The sequence below is a fragment of the Acomys minous genome (assembly GCF_964271855.1).
Source record: "Acomys minous genome assembly, chromosome: 14".
Classification (NCBI taxonomy): domain Eukaryota; kingdom Metazoa; phylum Chordata; class Mammalia; order Rodentia; family Muridae; genus Acomys; species Acomys minous.
Window position 1 is genome coordinate 96,073,143 of NC_140496.1, and position 22,272 is coordinate 96,095,414.

The following is a 22,272-nucleotide window of genomic DNA, read 5'->3' on the forward strand; positions in this document are numbered from 1 at the left end:
GAGATAGCTGCAGTCCAAGTTTAGAGTCAACAAAAAAAATATGAATGGAACACCCTGGGGTTAGGCAAGGCAAAATTCACACATCACCATGATTGCAAGAATGGCTAAAATCAATTTCATTGGGTTGAATTTAAACTTGAATACTATTGAAATTATCATTTCTAGCCTTTGGGGCCCAGTCTCCTTGCCTGGAAGTGGCTAGATGGTATGATCTCTTGAAAGTGTGTTAGGGGCCATTATAAGATGCTTGTAAAGCCAAAGGAATATTGCACAGCCTGCTCAAGAGAGAGAGACCTGCTCCTGTTTTCAAGTTGTTTGCACCTTCCTTGAAAGTTTTTTCTCCATGATGAGAGCCAATAAGATGGATCAGCAGCCTGATGGCCTGATTATAGCACCTGGATTCTGTGGTGGAAGAAAGGAACTGTCTCCTGAATGTGTTTCCTGACCTCCAGACATGTGCTTTGTCACATAAGTGCTAACACTTGCACATACACTCATAAATGCATATAATAATAATGAATGTTTTCGCTATACTGAACCTTTCAATTTCTAGTACTCCAAGTTAAGAAAACTTCCTCTCTAAAAAGGAAGTTTTCTTTAAGAATAAAAAGTTATTTTCAAAAGAGGTTATATACCCTGCCCTGGAATTGGCTAAGGCTACTGCATCCTGCCCTGGGCCTGAGCAATGTGAGTTGGAGGTTATGGAGTGCAATTTGTTCCCAAGAATGTTTGTCTTTTTTCAGGACATTTAGTGTCCTTGGACCTCAGTTACTACATGCCAAAACAAGCCCCCAAAACATTATGAGAATCCAAAGAATAAAAGCCAGGACTTCTTCCCCCTTCCAAATGCCTTGCTGAGAAATAAAGCACTCTCAGTTGGGAAATCAGGTCAGTGTCAATTTTCACTCTGCTCCTGGAAACTTGCTCCTGAAGCATGTCACTGAATGGTTGCCAGAAGCCGCAAAGGCCAAGCACAAACCCCTTTTAACAGGGGCAGTAAAAGAGTATATAGCACTTAAAAAAGAGCATCGCCCATGCCTTCTCAGAGAAACTAGGCTCCTTGGCTCTGCAGTACACAGGGAGCTAAAATTCATGCAAGTTTTCTGAGGTCACTCACTAAATAGGCCACACTCATTGTACAAAAAGCCAATCCGTTAGAACCCAGCAAGTCATCTCAGCTTAACACTGCTTCATGAAGACATCGATCGTTAACAGTTTGTCATTTATTGATTGGTTATAAGCATTTTGTAATGATGATGTCTCCTTTCTACATCCATGGAAGTGAATATCTGTGGTCCTCTACACAGATCAGAACACTGACACTTGGGGAAAGAGGTCATTTGGCCAGCCTCTCCCAGCTTAAGAAATGGTAGAGCTGGGATTCGAACAGGAGTTCACCAGGCTAACAAATTCAAGTCCATGAACTCAAGGTCACTATGTTGGCCAGCATCCCTGGGTTTCATTCCCTTCATTTGACTTCAAGTTTCAGAGAACTTAAGTGAAATCCCTGAGATATGAACTATTTCCAAAGTGAGCCTGTAAAACAATCATTTTGTACTGTGTTGTGCGGGACATGTTATTTTTCATTATTGCTAGGACGGCACTCAGCAGGGCCACCTCATTAACTGAAGAAAATGTCCCCTGTTGTTCAGGAGAGGCAAATCAGATGGAAAAATCATAAAAACGAGCTCTGGAAAAATGCTCCCTCATTTACAGAATGGAGGCATCGCCCCTTCTCTGACAAGCCTGCTAAGTAGCATTTTTTCCTCATGTAGTTGCAGAAGTGTTTAGAAAGGGGTGGAAGTGGTTTCACAGCATCGCCTTCAAAACAAATCTCTTATCAATGCATCCATAACATAGTAAATTGGGGCATTGAGTACTCTTAACATTGGCCTCTTTTAGGTTTTCCCATGTGGGAAACTAACAGTTTCCCTAGATTGGTCCTAATTGACTATGAGAAATAATTAATAGTGAATGAGGCATTCAGTTTTGTACTTTCTGATTTACTAAAAAGCAACTTCAAATGCAAGTCCATCACAAAACATATAGGAATATTAAAAGTGAACTCCCAGCTGTGTGTTCACAGAAATGTTATGGCTCTGTTCCTTTTGCAATTCCTTCACTGTAGAGAATCCAAAGTGACCTTTTTCATGTTTCAAACACATAGTTTTCATTTTGTTTGTAACAAAATTATAACTTCTTTATAGACCAGGAGGCCTACCTGATCTGCTGCTGCTTATATCTCTAATGAGACCACATTCTCTTGCTACATTATATAGTATGATGATGATTATGATGATGACAGTGACAATGGCAGTGATGAAGACAACAGCGTTTTGAAACGCATCTCATGGACCCCAGGCTATCCTTGAATTTTCTACATAGCTGATGATAACTTTGAACTTCTGATCTTCCCGCCTCTACCTTCCAAGTAGAGATGGAAAGTGTACATCACCACTCCTGGTGCCGCCCATAGTCAGTGCTGGGGATCAACCCGAGGCTTTGCATAAGCAAGCCTTCCACAGCTGAGCTACCTGAGCCTGTGTGCTTGATGTTTAATGACACTTTCCATATTTAAAATGATCTTGTGTGTCATGTCATTTACTTACTTATTTCCTGTTAAGTGTATGGCAGAATGAAAACTCCATGGCAGCAGGAAAGCCTCTCTATCATATGTAGATTAGAACTCAGACTGTAGTAGAATTCAAATGTGCCTTCTGGATGAGTGTTTGAATGAATGTATGAATGAATGAATGAATGAATGAATGAATGAATGAGTGAACGAACTCTTTGCCTGGAGTTAAAGGTACAGTGCAGAATCATACCATACAACATAAATATACTTACTGAATAATTTAGATATAAGTAAATATGGGACATTAAAAAATAAAATAAAAACTATAATTTTCTATTAGGCTTTGTTTTGCCTTCCAAGAACAGGAATTTTACTGAGAAGTGGGAATAGAAGCCATCAGGCAAAGCCAGGAACTGCTTTATGGAGGATGCACCTCAGAGCATGTCATTTGTCTCTCTACTTGGTCTTTTCTTTCATGAGATTTGAAGTTCCTGCTTGCCCAAGCAGGCCCCTTTAAGTGCTTACCAACATTTTCCAGATCACTAGCAGACCATTTCCAAGTTTCTATTTTACACTCATATCCTTGCCATGTCACATGGAAAAAAAAAAAAGTAAGTGTCTCAACATTCCTCTGGGTAGCATCCTTACTTCCCAGAGAACAGCTTCACCCTCGGCTCTCCTCCCATAGCAGTAAACTTGGTTTGCCCTAAGTCCTTGGGTTTCTACAGCCTTTATTTGTCCCAATTGTCCTTTTATTGAGTTCACAGACTGCAAATGGAAAAAGGCTATTACCAGACAGAGATGTTTAAAAATGAAAACCAAACTAATACATGGAGTCCGACAACTGGGATAAGGAATATAATATTTATAAAACGGAGTAGGAGGTTGCAATCATTGCTCTGAAATAAAGCATTAAATATTAATTCAGAGCAAACCTATCTGTGCTCTGGCAAGCCTCGCTTTCATTAAAGTAGCATTGTGTGTTTCTCTGGAATTAACTCCCAAATAGGTAAATAGTTGGTGAGCAGTAAGCGCTCCGCTGGCTGCAGAAGAGCTACCTGCGGCATGATTTAGAGTCATCCTTACCACTGAAGCCTTCCAGACCTTCAGTGTGAACTAATTAATTGTGATTCTTAGGGTTTCTCTCTAGTTTTTTGCCCTTGAGTATTATTAGGAATGTTTAATTCACATGTCTATGTTCATCTTCATTTGATTAATATAAACCGTGCTACATTATTTGATTAATTCATATGCTGAAGAATATTAAATCTTAGGGAACACTGGGTACTGGTTATAAGTTAGACTTATATTTCTTCCCATGGCTTTATCATTTCAAAAACTTTCTGTTCTCATTTATTTACCTGTTTTGCACCCATCGCCCTCCACTTTGCATTGGCATTTTTAGTATTATGTTAATATTTCCTACTCGGAATACACTCAAAAGAAAAAGAAACCTTACCATGCTATTTCTGCACTTTCAGCAGAAAGAGGTTATTAGTTACTATCTGGCCAATGAATAACATTTCTCAAAAGACCTAAAATAAATAACCTTATAATCCTTAGCCCTATTGATTTTCAAATGATTTCAAATAAAAACCACACCAACACCAACACCCAATTGTCATTGTATTGACAATCTGTACAGTCCTCAGGCAGTCTCTGTTAGATTCCTATTAAATGAAAGGGACAAGAAATAACCAAAAATCCAAAAAGTGAGTCTGAGATGGAGGAGAGCACTGCTCAGCTGGTTAAATGGGTACTTAACCTTTGACCAGTGACGAAAGGCATGCTTTAGTTCCATGAGGCCAAAAGCAAGCTGTTATAATTAAATAAAAAAGGAAAGGGAAACTGTTCAGAGCCTTCTGAGCATGTCCTGGGAATTAAAGCATATGGCAGGGATGAGGAAAAAAAGATTTTCCTTATGCTAATGACCCTCGATGTCTGAAATAAATTAGATCCATTAGAGTTTATGCTCAATAAAAGAAAGACTTTAAGCACTCCAAAGTTAGTGACTCGAGACCAGTTTTTGCTCTGAAATTCAATCTGCCTACTTATTAATTCTTAGTAAGACTCCAGAGCAAACAGGGAGCACAAATTCATAATCCTATACTGAACCAGAATTTTAAAGGACTATGGGTTTCTTTTCCTTTTTCCTTTAATTAAACCACTTTTTCCATGCTTCCTATTTTGTTTTCCTTCATTAATTTGATTTTGTTCCCATTTTTGTTTCATTGTTTTCTTTTCTTTTCAAGGATTCATTTACCCTATTTCAACTGAACCCAGAACCCAGAATGAATATGGATTTTCTTGTAAGTTTGATGTTTGGGTTTTATGTTGGGAAATAACCCTTTAGCATCGTTGCCCCTGCTCAAGTTTGCCTTTCCTTGGCTCACAGATGTGCACACAGGAAATAGGAGCCTAATGTATTCTAACATGAAAAAACAAATTAGATTTTCAACACTGAAAAGAAAAAGGGGTCATTTCAAGTGGCTGCCAGCTTTAAAAGCTATCAGTCTACCATTGAAAGCAGTAGTCCCTGTCACTGAGAAAAGGCATCATATAACTGGCTGGTATACGTCACGGGCAGGGTTCAAACACTAAAAAGAAAGGGTTGAGAAAATGTAGATCTTTTGTGCTATAAACCATGAATAAGTAGAGTAAAACATTAAGGATTAGATATATTATTCTGATCAGAGTTACAAATTCTTCTATAGGGTCTCTAATAAAACCCCAAAGCAAATTAGAGCCAGCATTTCAGAGGCAGTGTTCATATAATGAGGAGTATTGAGATGTTTGGGGAGATGCTGTCAATATGGACTTGATCGATGCAAAAGTTGAAATAGTGGGAATGGTGATATTTGTAAAGGGGGGCATTTTCCAACCCCAGATTCATATAAACTGCCATTGTAATTAAAGACTGGGACGCAAGAATGTGGGTAATTGCTGGGAACACCTGGCAGATAAAATGATGAGTTATTTCCACATGTAAACCATGTGGGAAGGTTTCTCAAATTTTAGAACACAAAACCTAAAAGTTTGAAAATCTTCTCCCCTTCCCCTCCCTCAAATATATACATTTTAAGCTGTTCTAGACTCCTGAAGCATCAATTTAACTACATTATTTTATAGTGGGGAGACTACAGCTCTGTTTGACTCTGTTGAATATTTCTGTTAGGTCTAAAAACAAAGAAGTAACAATGTCAAACTCAGACAAAAAAAAACCCTTTGATTTATTGTTTTAATAATCAGTTTCTGTCACTTTCTCCAGTTCATGCCACCAAAACAAGCAACATTTATAAGAATTTTATTATATATATGTATATGTATGTGCATGTATATATATGTGTGTGTGTGTATACATACATATATATGTGTGTATGTGTATACATATATATGTATATCACCTAGAAGTAGCCCCCTGTGGATGGCACCTTGTGTTGGTCAAATGCTTACCTGCATCCTGGAATAGCCTGACCTTTCAGATCATTGACCAAGACCTTCAACTCAACCAACACATCAGGAACCTATAGCTTATTCCAGTGATGAGAATCTTAGGTGGGAAGCTCCATCAAGGGCCCACAGGAAGCTCAGGATTCTGGGAGATAATACTGTAGCTGCATCAAAACCTGGAACTCACTTTGCTTTTGCCCTGACTCTGGGCTTCTGAAAGCACACCTTTCTAACCCAATATGCTTTGCTCCTTAACATTGTTTTCTTGTATTTGCACAATCCCCATCCATTCTCATACTGATTTAAGGGGAAGGCGAAGAGTGTACAGGAAGTAATTTTATGACTTGGAATGGTACTTAGAAAAACATCTTGGTTCAATCCACATACATATTAAAATCATACCAGATGTTTCTGAGAGTGTTTATGTTGTTGTTGTTTTTAACTCTCAGCGAATTCAAAAACCCTTCTAAACTTTCTCACCTGAAAGGAATAATAATAAAGTTTTTATTTCCTCTGGTTTGAGATGTTTTGGGCTCCAGTTTCTTTAAATGCCTGGCAATAAATAGTCCGTTATGCTGCCCAATTATAAGATAGATTAGTGGGTGGATTGATGCAGAGTGAAAAAGAAAAAGAAATCAGAGATAATTTTCCACTGAAAAGCCACAGTCATTTTATATAGCTTTTGAAATAGACTTGAAATTAACCCATAAAAAATGGCAATAAATGTCTGAAAAAAATTACCACAATACATATGTGTTCTACGGGAAGTTTCTAGAAGCAGTTGGTCTGATGTTTCATTCTCTCTCTCTCCAGCTGCTCCTGACTCAGATGACGTTGCGCTCTATGTCGGGATCGTGATAGCTGTCACCGTTTGCCTGGCAATCACCGTCGTGGTGGCCCTGTTCGTGTATCGGAAGAACCACCGTGACTTTGAGTCTGACATCATCGACTCCTCCGCACTCAATGGAGGCTTTCAGCCTGTGAACATCAAGGCTGCTAGACAAGGTCAGTAGGCTCTCCACCCTGTGAGGCAGTTACACATGTGAGTGCACAGTGTGCCCACATAGCCTCAGATTCAGGGGCATTTGTGACATCCAGTTGAGTCAGGGCAGAAATAAGTGAAGGCAGAAACTTTGGTTGACTTTGTTCATTATAGGAATAAAATTGTTCTATATAATTACTCAGAGTTGATTAGCTGCACAGATCATTTCTGGTTTGTCTTTCTGATGGGTACCAATGTCCTGTTTTTTAAACTTCTTTTTGAAAGAATAAGTACATTGATTCATTGATTTTTTTTCTGGTCCCTTTTCCCTTTCTTATAATGCTTTTAGTACAATGATGTACAGATGAATCTAAATTTAGCGTATGCAAGCAAAGCCATTACCAGATAGTCACTCAGGAGCTCTTATTGTTCTTTCTAGTCTGCTGAAATAGCCAAATACCCTAAGTATCAGTATTAGACCTCAAGGCAAAATACAGACCTCAAGGCCCTGTTTTCCAGAGCCTATGATCTGCCCATTTGCACTATTAGCAGAGCAGGTTTGCTTTGGCTTAAAGATGTGAAGTGGTTTCTTGCTAATCTGTCTTAGTCTGAATGGAGAATAGAAACAGAATTCCTTTCTCTTTCTGACTCAGATCTCCTGGCAGTCCCCCCAGACCTCACCTCAGCTGCAGCCATGTACAGGGGACCCGTCTATGCTCTGCACGATGTCTCAGACAAGATCCCAATGACCAATTCTCCAATTCTGGACCCACTACCCAACTTGAAAATCAAAGTCTATAACACCTCAGGTGCTGTCACTCCCCAGGATGACCTCTCTGAGTTCACATCCAAGCTCTCGCCCCAGATGACCCAATCCTTGCTGGAGAATGAAGCCTTGAACCTGAAGAATCAGAGTCTTGCAAGACAGACTGACCCATCCTGCACAGCATTTGGCACCTTCAACTCCCTTGGGGGCCACCTCATCATTCCTAACTCAGGTAGTTCCTAAAAGTGTAAGGGACCAAGATGCAGCTTGGAATTGTATTGGAGTCTCTAAAATCTTTTTTTAATTGAAATATTAAATTTATTATTTAAAAATGGTATGTCATATGCATATAGTTTATTACCCTCAAACATAGTTTATTTCCTACATATATGAATAAAGAATCAACAGAATAATTTACATTCCTATGTGTGAGTATACATTTAATCAAATAACAATATTCACATTTAATAATATATAATGTACATATGTATTCATATTACATATTGTAATACATAATGTACATTTATGAAGAACTAGATATAAATATGCATTTGTGCATAAATTTTATCACTGAGAAAATTTATATTCCTATCTTTATCTACCTTTTATATCTATTAAAAACACATAGACATATGCTGTGTACATACATAGACAAAATGAACACATAAATTATGTCTGAAGGAAATTATCCTGTGAATCATTCTCTATAAGTCCTTTTTAAAATGATTTATTCACATTACATTCCGATTGTTACCCCCTAGCTTGTATTTCTGAAATCTTATTTGTTTGTTTTTATTGAACCTGAAATGGTAGATATAGTCTACCTCAAATTTCCATTCAATGGCTCTCAACTCATTTGTCTCCATCCGACCCTGAATTCTGTTCCACTAGGAAGACCTTTCTGCTGAGCTGTGATGCAGAACTGGCACCAACCAACTTGAAGGCATAATTGACCCATGAACCCTCATTTTAGTCCCTGTGCTTCAGAACAAATTAGAAAATGAAATCAGTTGCCCCAGTCCAGTGTTCCTGATAGATTTCAGAAAACTGTTTCATAAGTGATTAGAAATATAACAATAAACATAAAACCTTCATTTATTAATTATTCAGTGTATCATTCAATCAGAGTATCTGTAAGGTATTTATTCCAGTCAGTAATATATTGATCTACAATCTCAGCTTAATATAGTGTCCATTTGTAGTTTTTGCTTATTTTTAAGTTTATTAAATAGTTTAGCAATGCCTAAAAAATGAAAAACACAACAGTCTTCCATAGTAAGCCTAGGTCACTGGCTGCCAATGTTGAAAGTTAGTATTCATTTTTAGTAATACTGATGGACTTGAAGCCATAGGTCATAAGAAAGCTAATGACTACTTTCAGAGCACAGCGTAACTCTTTTGGGAAAGACCAAATATTATTCAATAAAATAACAAAAATAGCTTCACCAATCTCTTGTGTTATACACACACGTATATGTATATATATGTATATATACTCTATAAACTGTATATGCTATATATAACATTTAACATATAGAGTTTATAGAGTATATATACACATTTATATAGTGCATATGGAGAGTATATATACATATATGTGAGTATAATACTTAATTCATATGACATTAACATATATATTCTATAAACCAAGCCTTTGGAACCAGGATCCCCAGGTGATCCTGACACCAGCTCAGATTGTTTCAGCTTTGCCCAGCCCCATTCTCACACAGAACATGCCAACAATCCTTCTCATAGGCACCAGGCAGCAACAAAGAAGCACTCTCACCTGCTGCAGCTAAGTGAAGTGTTGTTGCCCGTTTTCTATAGCTGTATGTCATAAATACTTCCCATCTCTGACTGTGCTGTGCAGTAACACTGATACTCACCAGATATTTCGGGGGGTGGGGGGGTGGGGGAAACTAAACAAAACAAGTTTTCTGATATGGCTGAGGTTAGCATTTCCCCGACTTTGAATTTCACGGGGAACTTTTTCTTAAATAAAAACAATGCATCATTGCAGCTGTTTAAAATTTTAATAGCAGTTTTTGGTTCCCCCTCAATTTACAAGAAAAACAACAGTGGAACCATCTGTCTGTTCCTTAAATAAAACACGAATTTTCAAAATGACATCAGTCTCTGAAGTAATTCCATAGCAGTTCAGAGGGAGCTGTGGCAGAAAGCAAGTCCTTCCAGAAGGGAGGGCAGCTATAGACCTTTACATGTCCTTAGGGAAAATGTAAAACTAGTGCTACATGGGTACAAAATCTCATCCCCTTTGCTCACTACAAAGGCATCCTAGAAGTTTCCATTGGGTTCACAGGTCTTATACACTAATTTTCTCTTTTGCTACTCAGGAGTAAGCTTGCTGATTCCCGCTGGGGCCATTCCCCAAGGAAGAGTGTACGAAATGTACGTAACTGTACACAGGAAAGAAAATATGAGGTAAGTGTGGTCTTTTCTGATACATGTTTGTTTGTCAGTGTCTAACTTGGAGGAGAATTTCAAAATAGAAACCACAGACCCAATATGTTTTTTGTCTTGAGTGACATACATTCGGTTCTAGACCTGTACCAAAACGAAGTCAATTTTTACTTCTCTTTCCCTTTGAAGCTTTACTTACTGCATATCTTGAAAGTGGATGGAATGCTAGAGGTCTTTTCTATGAGTGCACACATGGTCCTTTAGAAGAAAAATATGGCCAAAACCATGATTCACAGATTGTCCAAAGAGATGTGTGGATTTACATAGATAGGCTGGCTTCCTGTGACCTGGGCCAAGAACCTCACCATTGTAGAGATAAAGGTCACAAAAGTGGATACCCCTTAGCCTCTGATGCCCCACCCACCTCAACCTAACACAGCCCTGACTTGCTCCGCCCCCCCTCTCAGCCTATCATAGTCCTGACAGGCTCCTCCCACCTCAACCTAGCATACCCCTTGTGTAGATTCTTCCCTTTATAATTCTCCTCCACCATAAGAGTCGTCACCTTCCTCTTATGCTTAGCTTTTATCATTGATGTTTCAAAATGAGCCTAGTGTTGATTAAAACTAGACTGAATCCAAAGTTCTATTTTGAATGTGTCGTATCATCAATATGAAGCTATTTTAAAAATGAATAAAAAATAAATAAAAAATAAATAAATAAATAAATAAATAACAGGTTAGATGTCCTAAATTCATTTTCAGTTTAGCTTCTGACATAGCAGAAATGGTCTTTCTCAATTCGTCCCCACATGATCTGTGGCATGTGTGTGTGTGTGTGTGTGTGTGTGTGTGTGTGTGTGTGTGTGTGTGTACGCGCGCGCGCACACTCCTGCAAGCAGTGCATTACAAACCTGGATGATTAATGCTTTCAAAACCACATTGAGATCTTAAGGCAAAAGATGTTCTGAAAATGGAGGTGCTTGTTGTATAAGACCATTGCTAGCCTCAGGGGGAAGCTTCCTTGGTCTGGCTCTGAGCAGAGTAGTGACAAATGCAGACAAGGTGGCCACCCTGGTTTGTGTCGCTCCCTACTCTCATCCTCATCCTCAGGAAAGCAGCTCTTTTTAGTTTGGTACTTTGGCAGCTGAAAACCTCTTTTGTTGTGCACCCATGTGGAGACACTGGTATTTATAACAGTATGACCCAGAACATTTTTCCCCTCTGGTAGTATCCTTCCAACTACACAAACAGTGGCCAGACTAAGAAGTTTTTAAAAAGGCAATGAATCTTTGAGCATTGTTCATGCCTTAAATTCGAGCCCCAGAAAAATCATTAAAAAATTTGTATTTACTTATATCAAACATTTTCTCATCACTACTGCATAGCAACCTTCACAGACTCTTAGGGTTCCCTTTTTTGGGAGCAAGAAAAGTAATTTAAAACTCCAAGATGTCGTTCATTTTCTTTACTCTTGTCCTAAGCCAATGTGAGTGTTCAATAGCTGCTTTTGATGTTCTGGGCAGTGCCTTCAACACAAACGAGAAGTACATGTACATTTTTGCCACAATGACATGCAGTGTTCGTGACTTCCTTTATTCATCCAATTACTGTTATCTCCAGCTAATGCCTAGGCCATTTGGGGCCATTGCCACAGCATGGTGTATCCTCTCCCACTCTCCCCTAGTTTTCCTTTCCATCCTTTCAGGATATCCTAATCAAAGTCGTAATGTACATTTTGGATGGAGGGGAAAAAATAGAATATTGATAAGGTCAAACAGCCCAGCCTCAAGGTTACAAACGACTTTGGCTTTAAATGAAAGATATGGTTCTGGGGACGGTATTCTATTGAATTTGGTTTGTATCAAGAAAGTTGTGTCTGTGGAGAAAGCTCAAGTTCTCAAAAGAAAAAAAAAAAACAAAAAATAGTCACGAGGGATGGCTAAGCATGTAAACTGTTTGACACAGAACCCAGAAGTCCTGACTTTGATACCCATCACCCACATATGGGCACAGAGACACACACACCTATAACCCCAGCACCAGGAAGGTAGAGACACAAGGATCTGAAGGGCTTGCCAGCAAACCACTTTAGACAGATTGACTAGCCCCAGTTTCAGTGAGACGTTCTGTCTCAGAAAAATAAGGCAAGCAGCAGTTGAGGAAGATACCTGAAGATCCACTTTTAGCCTCCACACATGAATACATACACCTGCAAAGAAAATACATACCAGAGTCTTGTGAGTTGAAGACAGAACACAAGATGACCCCTCAGATAAATGAGAGGACCTCACACCACTAATTTTCTATTGTGACACAATTGTGTTTTCCCTGTAAAAGCACCGTGGTGGTGGTGGAGGGATACTTCAAAGTGGGTATCATTAAGCTGACATTCATTCTGCAGACTCTTATGTGTGTTTCTGTCTTAGTAAAGCTCTGTACATTATGACGAACCCCACTTTGATGGTGATGGAATATAATCTCCAGGAATCAAATCTCAACAACAGGGCTTCCTCAGTGACTGAGGAGGCCTAAAGACAACTGAAGTTCACCTGAACCCACAGCTCTTTTGCTTTCCAAGGTGACATTTCCTGTGTGCACCACTCCAGAGGCCCCAATCTCCAACTTCTCCCTATCATATATTTGGCTACACTTGCCAATGCTTGATGAAGACCTTTACAATCTTCATGTAATACAGATGAAAATTGTCTTAAGTCAGGGTGAGGAGATCAGGAGATGAGAGACACTTGAAGACATTTGCAGCAAAAGTGGAAAAGTTATTTTTCTCCATTTGTTTTTCTCTTTCTCTCTGATTCCTTTCATTGCATCCCGAACTGGGTGTGTGTCCAGCTGGATGGTACCCAGCTGGTCATCTGCTGATGTGAGTCGTCTGAAGGGAGGCGTGAACTTAATTACATGTGGCATAGTGATTGTGACAAATGGGGCCTTATCATTACTGAATGTGCTCTTTGCAGAGCACAGACTGACAGATGCCTGGCCTAAGTGAGCCAGAGAAGGGACAAAGCATGTCTGACGAAAGACGGGGAAGAGTTACATGGCTGAGTTTGCAAAGATTTCTTCCTTTTCTACTTTCCAGAACTCTGGAAAAACCACAAAGCCTCAGTTTCCCCCCACCTTTCTCATGAATACAATTTCTATGGCTTGTGTAGGAATGTGGCCCTTTTTGTCTTGTTTCTAGAATGATTTATTTTTTATCTCACTGAGACTGAAACATCATCCTTAATCAGTTTCTTGTGGACAAGATGGTTTGAGATCTGAAAGTCAAGTTTTCCCCTTTTTCTGTATCCCATACTGGCCTTGTAGTTACTTCTCTTGGCCCACCAAAAAGGACCAACCAGTTCAGAAATCCCAGATGTGAAAATGAACAGGACTCTCTGTAAACTGTGTGCTGCCACTGGATCATCATGAATAACTTAATGACACAGGACTAACACTTCTTTAATAAAGAGTGCTATCATGACTGGTGATACTACAGGCTGGAAGAGGGAACAGTACATCTTCCTGAAGGTTCTGGGTTGGGTTGGGCTTCAAAGAGGTGAGAGAGGAGTGCACCAGACTGAAGATGGGGGAGTATAAAGTAAAAATTACTACAGAAAAAAAAAGCATTTTTTAACCAGCAAGAAGTGTTGTAGAGGAGTACATAAGCTATGTTTAAGACACAAAGATGCAGGGTTGGTGGTGGTGGGAATCAGAAATATTCCTATTCTGGTTTATTTTTAATTAAACTAAATAAGAAAGGATAAGGTGAGCACATGGTTTATATCTGACATAGAGGTATTATATAATGGCTCTTCATTGTCAATCTTTGAACTAAAGGATGAAAATGTATAAGGATAAATAAGCCATGGTATAAAAGAATCTTAAAAATAAAAAATAAAGAGGTGGTTGACAGTGGTAATAATACATTGAAATGAAAAGAGTGAGGAAGAACCATTTTTTAAAACTTCTGGGTTATTTAACTGTAGGACATTGGTGAAATCCCCCATAGAACTAGTGTAAAGTGTGAGTTAGTGATGGGGCAATGAAATGACCATATATATCTATATAAACCACAAAGTGCATAGTGATGTATAGATAGAGTCAGGTGGGCAGTAGGAATATAAAACAAAATCATAATGAAGTGCATTTCCTGGAAATAGATAATGAATTGTGTGCTTCATAGCTTCCTCTGGGGTTGGGGGAAGGTAGCCAGATGCATGGTGCATGTCTGAAACGCTAGCACTCACAACACTGAGATAGCAAAGTCAGGAGTTCAAGGCGAGCACTGGCTATAGAGAGACTGAAAAAAGAAGGAATGAAAAGGGAAAAAGGAAAGATGAGCTTCACTAAGCTTTAAGATCCACATCAACAATGGAGCTGGAAGGAGTAAATTTCTTTTCCTCTCTGCTTCCTCATAAAGAACATATTTTGAGCAACTGAGATCCTAGGATAAAATGGCAAGGAGTTTAAAGACTGTTTATATTAATGATCCCAAGGGAAGCAGATTGTGGGGAGCCAAAGTAAACACTCGGTAAAATAATTCCACAAGGATCTGGCCTAGAACACAGTGCTTAGCTGTCCTGACTGAATCTGGGGGAAAATGCTGTGTGTCTGGGATAATGACAACATGCCCTTCAGAGTGGCTTCCATATATATTTTTTTCTTTTCAATTGAGCCTTTGATAGGAAGTCAGTTGAATATTTCCTGTCAGAAGCCCCAAAGAGCAAATATTTCAAATTGCCCATTATGTGAAAAGGCATGTACTTTAAAAGACATCTGAGCCTGGGGTGGGATTGTTACCCTGAGGGACCTGACAGAAAGACGTGCATTCAAAGAAGCATTTTATGTCCACACAAGGCAGATGGAGGCAGATTCTTTTCAGAAAGTCCCTAAGCTCATGAGCAGCAAACCTAGATACACCAGTATGAAAGAAGCAACATGATTTGTGTGTGAGATTGTGGTGCTAATCTTTAGTCCTGTATCCTTAGAAGTGTTAGTGTTTCTGGTTTCCTCTTCTAAAAAGTAGTCACATGATCACCTTACTTATAAGTGTTCTTGGCACCTAATTGCTGCTGCTTACATGAGCACTGACAATGCTCTTCTCACTGGCAATAACCAGCAACAGCTGAAAGCAAACCTCTCCGACAAAAAACCAGCTTCTTCTTCTCCTCATGAACTTTGTGAGGAGCACTGGCACCTGTTTCCTTGCTAAGTATTTATTTGTTTGTTTTTGAAATACTTTAAAAAATTCTGATCGTTGGAATGGCTGTGTGAACTTAAGACACTTCTAACATTTTCTTTAATAAAGTTATTATTTACCTAAGTTTCTCCTGTCACACATGATGGAAACTGCTTCCTTCATCTTAGAAGTATATGAGAGTGTTACTTCTTTGTTTTTCACCCCATTATGGATTTCACATCTTCATCACTTCCCTATTCATTACATGTTTGCACCTCACTGTGTTAATAAATTCTTTTGACACTCATTTGCCATTCATTTGCCCCTCCTCTCCCCACCCTTCATTTGGTTTCCCTCCTCCAAGAACAGTGTCCTTTAATGCTGCATGCCAGGGGTGTGCTCAGACAGTGTCCAGCTGACAATTTTCCAACCCAGCAGGGGGATTGAGAGGAAACCGTTCCTTCCCTTCTTCAAGCACAGGCTGCTGCCATCAGCCTGGGGAATAGAACCCAGCTCTCTGCTAGGGCCACTTGAAATGGATCCACTTGAAATCCCTCCTTGAAAAGTTGAGTGTTCACCTCTCAAGGTACACTTGTAACTCAGAGGTAAGAGTAGGCCTCAGGAAACCACAACCATTGCAGGTTTATTTTTTTTTCCTGGTAGGAAAAGTGATATTTAGCAACAATAAAGTAACTGCCAAAGGCAGACAATGTAGTATTAATCATGACAAAATAAAGCAAAGCGTCACTTATGTTATATGGGAGGGGGGCATAGACAAAGGAAAAAATACAAAATATGTTAGGAGAATATGAAAACCAAAATGGTAGAAAGTATAGTATTGAAGTTTCAAGCTATTGACAGAAACCTTATGATTCAAAAAATAAGTATATCCCCCAGGTGCTTAGGAAATTGTGGGCTTAATAAAGGAGACATGTTATGCAGGATATTAAAGAACTGGAAGTAATCAAAGCCTATTTGAGGCCTCCATGTGGGAAGATGGAATGAAGAGACAGAAGCTGGTGAGATCTGGGAAGGGGAAATGCAGTGAGGAACAGGATTCTTAACGCCAATAATGGCCACACTGTAAGCTTTGGGGATGAGGACTAGCAACTAGGAAGGCTTTAATGTCTGGCCTCACTTGCAAGCTGCCGTGTTAGCTGTCCTGTTGTGTCAATACTGATAGAAGGCACACAATTTTAGGTCAGAAACTTCATCAGTCACAACAATGGGGTGTTCTAGATCATCATCGATATATTTCAGGAGTATTTCAGAGAGGATTGGGAAGCTGAGTCTTTATAAATGAGAGGTAGCCCTATATATTGTTCCCTGCAGATGCAGACATCTTTATTTTCCAAGGAAACTGCAGACAAGCATCATAATAAATCTATAAGGAATTATCTCCTAACAGTTAAAAAATAATAATAGCTGCCATCATTCATTCGTCTTTGTTCATTTATGCGGCATTTGATGAGGGTAGGGCATTGATATTTACCAACGTCTAGCTGATGTGATAAATAATACATAAACTATAGGTAACACTAAGAGACAAATCAATTTCAGGTAGCCAGTGCAATTATGGAAGAATTTGAGATGTCCTTTTAAATGTCCACATGAATAAGACAGAAGGATGTCACTGAGATGTGCATTTTAATGGGTTTATATTTGGTTGAGCTAAATAACTTGGAGGTATTGATGTTCGATGAGAGAGAAGACTTCAAGTGGTAACCTTGAAAAGGTTATATTCTTGCCTTACTCTTGTGTTACAATGTTGGCAGTGATTATAATGAACACAAAAATGGCAGACATATCCAATTCGTGAAGGTCAGGTCGCTGTGGGGGATAAACAATATTTGGAAGAATGGCACAGCATTAATAATTGTATGCTCAATTTACTAAAACGAAGTTTAAAATATAAATATGTCTAGGTTCAAATTTTAACTAACAAGTATAAGACTGTATAGACTTGACGTAGCCTAAGAACACTTATGTTACTGGTATTTGAGGACTTAGCTTTTAAAAATTATTTAGCTTCCAATGGCTTTCATTGTCTACTTCTATAAAGGAGACTTTTTTTTTTAATGATTTTTTTAATACATTTTTATTAATTTATACATATTACATCTCAGTTGTTAGCCCATCCCATGTATCCTCCCATCCCTCCCTTCCTCCCACTTCCCCCCCCTACTCCCCTCCCCTATGTCTGTGTCTGAGGGGGATCTCCTCCCCCTGAATATGCTCATACGGTATCAAGTCTCTCCTTGGTGACCTATTATCTTTCCTCTGAGTGCCACCAGGCATCTCCATCCAAGGGACATGATCAAATATGGGGCACCAGAGTTTGTGTGAGAGTTAGATCTTCTTCTCCACTCAACAGTGGAGAATGTCCATCGGCTAGTCCGGGTAGGGGTTCAAGGTTTTTACTGCCTATTTTTTCCTTGGCTGTTGCCACAGTTTGCGGAGGACCCCAGGGCCCAGACTCTCCTGTAGTTTTCCAGGACCCACTGGATCCTTCCATTTCCTCATTCTCCCAGGCTTCTCACACCTAAAGTTTCAATAGGATGTCCTCCCCTCTTACCCATTATTCTGGTAGGTACAGTTTTTCATGGGGACGTACACCTTGGGCTAGTGTCTCGATATAAGTGAGTATATACCATTTAGCTCTTTTTGCTTCTGTGTGAACTCACTCATTATGACAATTTCTAGTTCAATCCATTTGTCCACAAATTTTGGAAATTCCTTGTTTTTAATAGCTGAGTAGTATTCCATAGTGTAAATGTACCACAGTTTCTTTATCCATTCTTCTGTTGAGGGACACGTAGGTTGTTTCCAAGTTCTGGCTATTATGAATAAGGCAGCTATGAACATGGTTGAGCATATGTCCCTGTTGTGTGGTAGTACATCCTCTGGGTATATTCCAAGGAGTGGAATAGCTGGGTCTTGAGGAAGCCCTATTCCCATTTTTCTGAGAAAGCACCAGATAGCTTTCCAAAGTGGTTGTACTAGTTTGCATTCCCACCAGCAATGCAGGAGTGTTCCTCTTTCTCCACACCCTCGCCAGCATGAGGTGTCAGTTGAGTTATTGATCTTAGCCATTCTGATGGGTGTAAGATGGAATCTCAGTGTCGTTTTGATTTGCATTTCTCTGATGACTAAGGAGGTCGAGCATTTCTTTAAGTGTTTCTCAGCCATTTGATATTCCTCTGTTGAGAATTCTCTGTTTAGCTCTGCGCCCCATTTCTCTATTGGGTTATTTGGTTTGGTGGTGTTTAATTTCTTAAGTTCTTTATATATTTTGGATATTAGACCTTATAAAGGAGACTTTTAATAATCATATTGCCATCCTTCCTTCTTAACTGGAGCCTGGTACATAAAAATTTTAAGTTATTAGTTGATTGAAAATAATCCACTGCAATGATTTTGTAATGTGTAACTATATCTACATAATCAAAGTTTAAAAAAAAATAGCAGTTCTCATGCGCAGTACACTTAAGTTTTAGGTTGATTTCGGGATTCTCAATTTAATGAGACACCAAATCACTGACAAATTCCTTATGAACATGAAGAAAGAAACATAAGCAAAGAGATAGAATCCTGGCCTCCCAAATGACATTGGAAAAATTGAGAATGTTCTGTAATGGAAGAGATATCAAAATAATTTCCAAGTACATGATATAAAGCCAGCTAGTTATCAGGTCAAAGATATATGGAAAAAAATTTCTAGAAGGCAGATTGTATTCATGCTATTTGATTATAATATGAGTTGATAATGAATAAAAGTTGCTCTAGTAACCATGGTCTGTAACTTTGGACATATCTAAGGCATTAATCACATGTCAGTTGTGACTAATCACATGTCAGTCTCTTGTTCAAGGTGGGGAGAAGCCCTCCAATTTCCTGGGCCTGTGACTTCCATAGCTGTGCTCTCTGGCAGTCAGTTTCAGAACTGTTGGGAAGCAAGCTTTTAGTCTAATCACAGAAGAGCAATTGTGAGCTGTGAGACACTTAAACAACCTCAGGAACTTTGGAATGACTTCCTCACATACTAATTGGCAGCTTGGACTAATTAGTCCACTTGTTTGTTGTTTAGTCATGTAAATTAAACAGATTGACAGAGTTTAGGAAAGAAAGAAAGGAAAGGGAAGGAAGAAAGGACAGTGTGCATCTTTGAGTCCCTTATGACCAGATTTCTTTGTATATGAAATACATAAGTGATGTGATCTCATTTTCACTTGCTATAGAGATGCCATTCTATATTCTTTCTACTCGCATTTGAAAGAATGAATCTGCTACACTAGACTGAATTATGCCTGAAAATCATTTAGACTAAGTTTAGCTCTAGGGTGTCCTCATTCTGAAGTGAGGTTTTTTTTTTTTTTTTTTAAGTATTTTTCAAGTTAGGCCCTGAAAACACAAAAGTATTTAAAACGCTGTGAGACCAGTGGTGAGAGTTATCAGAAAAGCTGGTTATGTAACTTCATAAGGATTCTGTTCTTTCTCATTCTGTCCTGAAAGTATCAGAGCATGAATTCAGAGGAAGCCTCCCAAGGCATCCCTGTGTCTGAGGACAGGGATCAAAGAGACTGGGCAAAGAGATGCTCTGCTGTCAGAAAAACCTCCAGTCTTACAAGATGAAAGCCTACCTATAGAGAACATGGCGTCCACTTATTTCTGGCCAATGCCCATCCCCCTCAAGTATTATGAGGAAGTGATTTGAACTGTTTATCCAACTTTAGATCTCAGTGATGACACAGTGCATTAACTCTATGGAAATGTCATAGGCATGGTTCTCTGCTCTCCCTGCAGGCCTCCCATGGAAGACTCTCAGACCCTCCTGACCCCTGTGGTGAGCTGTGGGCCTCCTGGAGCTCTCTTGACCCGCCCTGTCATCCTTACTCTGCATCACTGTGCAGACCCCAACACTGAGGACTGGAAGATTCAGCTAAAAAACCAGGCAGTGCAGGGACAGTGGGAGGTAAGTGTCTGTGGGAGAAGCGTGACACCCATATCCACCACTGATGCAAACAGGGGAGACCTTTATTTCTAAAGCAAAACATGATGGCCTTTAGTTCACACTCAAAATGAGAGAGAGAGGACCAGTAACTACTTCTCTATCTTCTGCCCAATGGGCAAAAAGAAGGGGATCCTCAAAACCAGCTCATAGATGAAAGGACATCCCAGGAAACCTACTCTTGGGAGCATAGGCAGCACATGTTGGGAAAGGAGGGAAGGAGAAATCATCGGAACTTACATCAGAACTCCTCACTTAGCATCTGTCTCTCAAAAATATCTTTATCAAATACATATGTAAATGATAGTATAGATGTATATTTATACAAAATTTCCATATGCAAAATGTAAAGTTACAATATAATTACTTATGTATTTTTAGCAAAAGAAATTATGAAGATATACATGAAAGCTTAAGCCTATAATATTTTAGAAAAACTAACTTAGCAGCAAAGCATGGTATTCTGGGATTAACTAGAATCTCCTTTCTACAAACATTGGCTACACTTGACCATAAGAGGAAATCATTCCTTATCAGGTCACCACAGGAAGGATTGAGTTTGGTGCTACAATTCAACCCGTGTCTTTAAATAGACTTAAATGGCCCTATCTTAAGTATTTGCAAGATTCTTTGCTGAATGCTTTTTCCATATCTGGGGCTAAGTGATACTAGTAATGATAGAGCAATGAACTCAAAAGTCCAGGAAAGCCCAAGGAATATTCTTGTTCAAACTCTTGCAAAGCAGGCTTGGGTGATGGTGTCCACTGTGTCCACTGTTGGCCGCAGACTTTCTAAATTCTAACTCCCCTGGTCCTTCTTTCTCCAGTGCCCTTGGGGCCTAGAATACTTAGAGGCCTTGAGATGCCTTTTCTCATCTGTGTAAGATTTCTTTATATTCACTTCAAAATATGATTTCATTGATTTTGTTAAAATATAGCTCATCATATCTCAGATGATGTCATAAGGCCTAATCTATAAGCTATTACCTGAGGTGGCTACTTTTTCATGTCTGCATTTCATTCCCTCGCTCTTTTGAGTCGTTGGTACTCACCATGAGTTAGACTCACTGGGGCACAGTAGAAAGCACTTCTGCTCTGTGGAAACAAAATTATCTAATTCACATGTTCATGCATGTGCTTTGTTTCCCACACACACATCCTTCTCAATCTGAATAACTTAAAAGCTGGGAGCCTATGTGCAATCAAAATGTGTACTTCTCTGCGGTAAATCATGGCCCTGCTGGCCCTGAGCCTGCCATCCCATTGGCTGAGCTCAGGGGCCACTAGACTCATAACCCAGCCACATGCTCTATTTTCCCAACTCGTCCTATCGCTTTCCACCCTGGCTACCGCCTTGAAAGCAAGTGAGATGTTGACCCTTGCCTTAATGACCTGATCCTCTGTCTTTGCTAGTATATAAGCTAAGCCATTTAGTTACAATAAATCAAAATATGGTTGAATTAGCAATTATTTTTACAAAAATCACCACTTCCACTTATTTCTTAGTAAATATTTTTATGCCTAAATTAATGAACTGTTTAGCGGGTTACGTAAGAAAACTAGCAGAGAAGTATGTAAAAGGCTGTGTGGACTTGCCACAGTTTACCTTGTGGAGATTCTACGGGCTGAGATTATTCAGGAGAAAGTATACTTTTCTGAAATTACAGTTATATTGTACAATGTCTTAATTCCTTGAATTATGTGTAAATATGGATTCTTAGGGAAAGGTTGATGTGCTATGGTAGTATGTCAATAATTTGTACTTCTAGATTAAATATGATATTGAACGATTCAAATGCCAAATTCTCAGAAGCAGTTGATAAGATAGTTAATACTGAAATAAATGGTATAATTTATTAGTGTATTTTGGATTTTCATGTACATTTCAGGATA

General features: G+C 39.1%; 1 protein-coding gene across 2 annotated transcripts in view; it reads left to right on the forward strand.

Moving 5' to 3' along the window:
* The window catches only part of UNC5C (unc-5 netrin receptor C), a 344,814-nt gene that overhangs the window by 290,413 nt on the left and 32,129 nt on the right, over positions 1–22,272 (forward strand). Inside the window, exons 8-12 of one of the 2 annotated variants that reach the window (XM_084756065.1) lie at positions 4,828–4,884; positions 6,839–7,030; positions 7,661–8,005; positions 10,128–10,215; positions 20,176–20,344. In XM_084756065.1, the coding sequence (XP_084612191.1) occupies positions 4,828–4,884; positions 6,839–7,030; positions 7,661–8,005; positions 10,128–10,215; positions 20,176–20,344 (851 nt within the window). The remainder of the gene's footprint in view (positions 1–4,827; positions 4,885–6,838; positions 7,031–7,660; positions 8,006–10,127; positions 10,216–20,175; positions 20,345–22,272) is intronic. The other variant, XM_084756066.1, reaches the window with a different exon arrangement.